This window comes from Octopus bimaculoides, chromosome 11, assembly GCF_001194135.2.
Source record: "Octopus bimaculoides isolate UCB-OBI-ISO-001 chromosome 11, ASM119413v2, whole genome shotgun sequence".
NCBI classification, from domain to species: domain Eukaryota; kingdom Metazoa; phylum Mollusca; class Cephalopoda; order Octopoda; family Octopodidae; genus Octopus; species Octopus bimaculoides.
In genome coordinates, this window is record NC_068991.1 from 29,043,684 (window position 1) to 29,044,147 (window position 464).

Genomic DNA, 464 nt, shown 5'->3' on the forward strand with positions numbered 1-464 from the left:
GTTGTGGTGTCATTTGGCAGTAATATCAATGATTTCCCTGCTGTTCAGCTAGAAAAGCTACAGAGCGCATTGAAACAAATAAAATATGATGTTGTGTGGAGACAGAAGAAAACATCATTTTCTCATAAGAATATTTATATCAGTGATTGGATACCACAAAATGATCTGCTTGGCCATCCTAAAACTAAATTATTTGTTACTCATTGTGGAAATAACGGTCAATTTGAAGCTTTGTTCCATGGTGTGCCAATGCTGGGAATACCTTTATTTGGAGACCAACATTATAACTCACGCAGAATGACCGAAAAAGGGTACGGAGTGTCTTTAAATATAGAGAACTTTACCCCGGAGGAATTAATAGAGAAAATAAAAGAACTGATTGAAAATAAAACATATTCTGAGAAAATTAAAAGAGCTAGTGAAATATTCCACTCCCGACCCGAATATCCATCGAAGAAATCAGC

At 35.6% G+C, this 464-nt stretch overlaps 2 protein-coding genes across 2 annotated transcripts in view; both read left to right on the top strand.

Annotated features, from left to right (window-relative positions):
- The window catches only part of LOC106873625 (UDP-glucuronosyltransferase 2A3), a 24,038-nt gene that overhangs the window by 16,557 nt on the left and 7,017 nt on the right, over nt 1-464 (top strand). The gene's annotated exons all lie outside the window — the stretch shown is intronic.
- Nucleotides 7-464, top strand: part of LOC128249076 (UDP-glucuronosyltransferase 2A3-like) — a gene marked incomplete at its 5' end in the record, with an annotated part of 5,590 nt that continues 5,132 nt past the window's right edge. The window contains one exon of the mRNA XM_052971743.1: nt 7-462. Coding sequence (XP_052827703.1) covers nt 7-462 — 456 coding nt within the window. The remainder of the gene's footprint in view (nt 463-464) is intronic.